This window comes from Mauremys reevesii, linkage group 1 (assembly GCF_016161935.1).
Source record: "Mauremys reevesii isolate NIE-2019 linkage group 1, ASM1616193v1, whole genome shotgun sequence".
Classification (NCBI taxonomy): Eukaryota; Metazoa; Chordata; order Testudines; family Geoemydidae; genus Mauremys; species Mauremys reevesii.
The window spans coordinates 10,936,151-10,938,610 of record NC_052623.1 but is presented as its reverse complement, the minus strand read 5'-3'; the positions used below and the strand labels follow the sequence as shown (position 1 = coordinate 10,938,610).

General features: G+C 54.3%; 1 protein-coding gene across 1 annotated transcript; it reads right to left on the bottom strand.

Moving 5' to 3' along the window:
- Positions 1-243: 243 nt before the first annotated feature.
- Positions 244-1,182, bottom strand: LOC120394887 (olfactory receptor 51E2-like). Its single transcript, XM_039519087.1, has one exon. The coding sequence runs from the start codon at positions 1,180-1,182 to the stop codon at positions 244-246; it is 939 nt and encodes a 312-aa protein (XP_039375021.1).
- Between the last annotated feature and the right edge of the window lie 1,278 nt (positions 1,183-2,460).

Here is a 2,460-nt window from a genome sequence, read left to right as displayed (position 1 = left end):
TAGCGGGGTAGAGGTGTATAAGACAAGAGAAGACAGGTGGATACAGAAGTCAAAGTGGAGGCAAGTGTCTGAGTGGCTCCTTCATTACCAATCTTAAGTTACAGATTCATGGATTCCAAGGCCAGAAGGGACTGTTGTGATCATCTAGTCTGACCTCCTATGTAGCATAGGCCAGGGACCTGCTCCAGAATTATTCCCAGAGCAGGTCTTTTAGGAAAACATCTCATCTTGATTTAAAAATGGTCAATGATGGAGAATCCACCTCAGGATCCGTTTGCGTATCTGTTTGGTCCTCGCCCCGTAGACAATGGGATTCAGCACGGGCGGCACCAAGAGGTAGACGTCCCCCATGACAACCTGAACCAGCGGAGCAAGGCCTTTCCCAAACCTGTGCACCACGGACAGTCCAATCAGTGGCACGTAGAAGCCCAGGACCACACAGAGGTGGGCCACGCAGGTGCTGAAAGCCTTGACACGTTCCTTTCTCGAGGACAGCTGCAAGACAGCCTTGATGATCATGAAGTAGGACAAGGCAATCAGTAGCGCGTCGAGCCCCATCACCAAGAGAATAGCAGTCAAGCCGTAAACAACATTGACCGTGGTGCTGGTGCAGGCCAGGTTCATAACGTCCTGGTGCAAACAATAGGAGTGCGACAGGACGTTGGAGCTGCAGAACGATAGGCGAAGAATGAGCAAGGGCAAAGGGAGGAAGAACAACACGCCCCTAGCCACAGCGGCCAGGCCTATCTTCGTCGTCACCGGATTGGTGAGGATGGTCGCGTGCCGCAGAGGGTGGCATATGGCCATGTACCGATCCCAGGCCATGGCCAGCAGGACGGTGGACTCGACAGCGGACAGGGTGTGGATGAGGAACATCTGGAGCAGGCAGGCACCGAAGCTGATTTCCCTCCAGTCAAACCACAGGAGGGAGAGCATTCTGGGCATGGTGCAGGTGGACAGCGCCAGGTCGATGGCAGCCAGCATACAGAGGAAGATGTACATGGGGGCATGGAGGCTCAGCTCCGTCTTTACAATGAACACCACCGCGCCGTTGCCTACAATGGCCACGAGGTACATGGAGCACAGAGGGATCGCCAGCCAGAAACGGGCAGCTTCCAGCCTGGGCATGCCAGCCAAGACGAAGGAGGAAGGGCTGAAGTCAGTGTTGTTGGGAGAGGGCATGGTGCGCCGGCTGAAATCCAGTGATGCTATTCCATGTTGTCTCCCACCTCTGCCAGGGACAGGGAAACAGTATTGTAATGAAACACGTCTGGTGATACTGCGTCTGACAGGATCACAGCAAGTAGGTGCCACTAACCCTGGGCGGTGGGTGAACCCCTCTTTCGGGGAGGCTGGCCCACCAGCCTCGCCCCATCCGCCCCAGGCTTCCGGATAGAGGGGGAGTGAGGGCAGGGCCTCGGGGCGGAACATGGGTGGGGCTATGGCCTGGGTCAGGGGAGGCTTAGCCTGTCCTGGCCTTTGACACCCGCGGCCCAGACTACTAACAATAAGTTAGCTTCCCAGTTCTGGTCAGCACAGCAGGCCCAGGGCTTCCACCCTGAGCCCCGAGCCCTTAGCTCCTCCTTCAGCGACCCACCACAGGCGTTAGCTCCACTCCACTGTGCTTCCCTTCCCCAGACACGGCCTGTGCCAGTCACCCTCTCTCCCTCTGCTGGGCTCTTGCAGCCCTCTATAGGCCCAGGTGTCACCCAGCCCCTTTCAACTGGCTGGATTGGGCTCTGACACGGGGGGCTGGGCCCAGGTCTGATAACAGGGACCAGTTCCCCTGTGACAGGGACAGGCCTGACTCTTGGGTCCTTTGCTCCCTGAGTGAAAAGGAGCAGGGAGGTTGTAGCCCCACCTAATGTAATGGACACCCTAACGGGGTCAGGAGTAGGTAGCCCCATGGAGAGGGCTGCAGGGGAAAAAAACACATGCGGTGCCCATTGCAGAATGTTTCAGTTGCTTCTTTGGCTTGGATGCCCTGGGGACATTCCATTTGTCTCTGTCCTGAACCTCCAGGCACTGCAGTCCATGCTGAGATTTTAAGGTGCTAATATGTAATCTGTAGCACCTGCTCCAAGCAACTGAAGACCATTAGGAATGCTGCTTGGCTGCAGGATAATATTACTTTTACTTCCTGTACCGGTGTGATGAAATGGGAATTTTCTGCAATATTTTTATGACCCCTATGCGTGCCTCAGTTTACCCTATATGTTGCATTGTTACCCAGTTGAGAGGAAAGGGATTAAGCTTAATCTCAAGGCGGCCTAAGAGACATAGGAATGAATATCACCCAGTTGTGTGAGCCAGGATGGGTCACTGCAGAGGATGTGAGGGAGATCCTCATATCTGAGCCATTCTTTTTAGGTGACAAATCTGAGGAACTGTGCCAGGTTGAGGTGTCTATAGAGGAGGTTTTGGAATAAATTGATAAATTAAACAGTAATAAGTCACTGG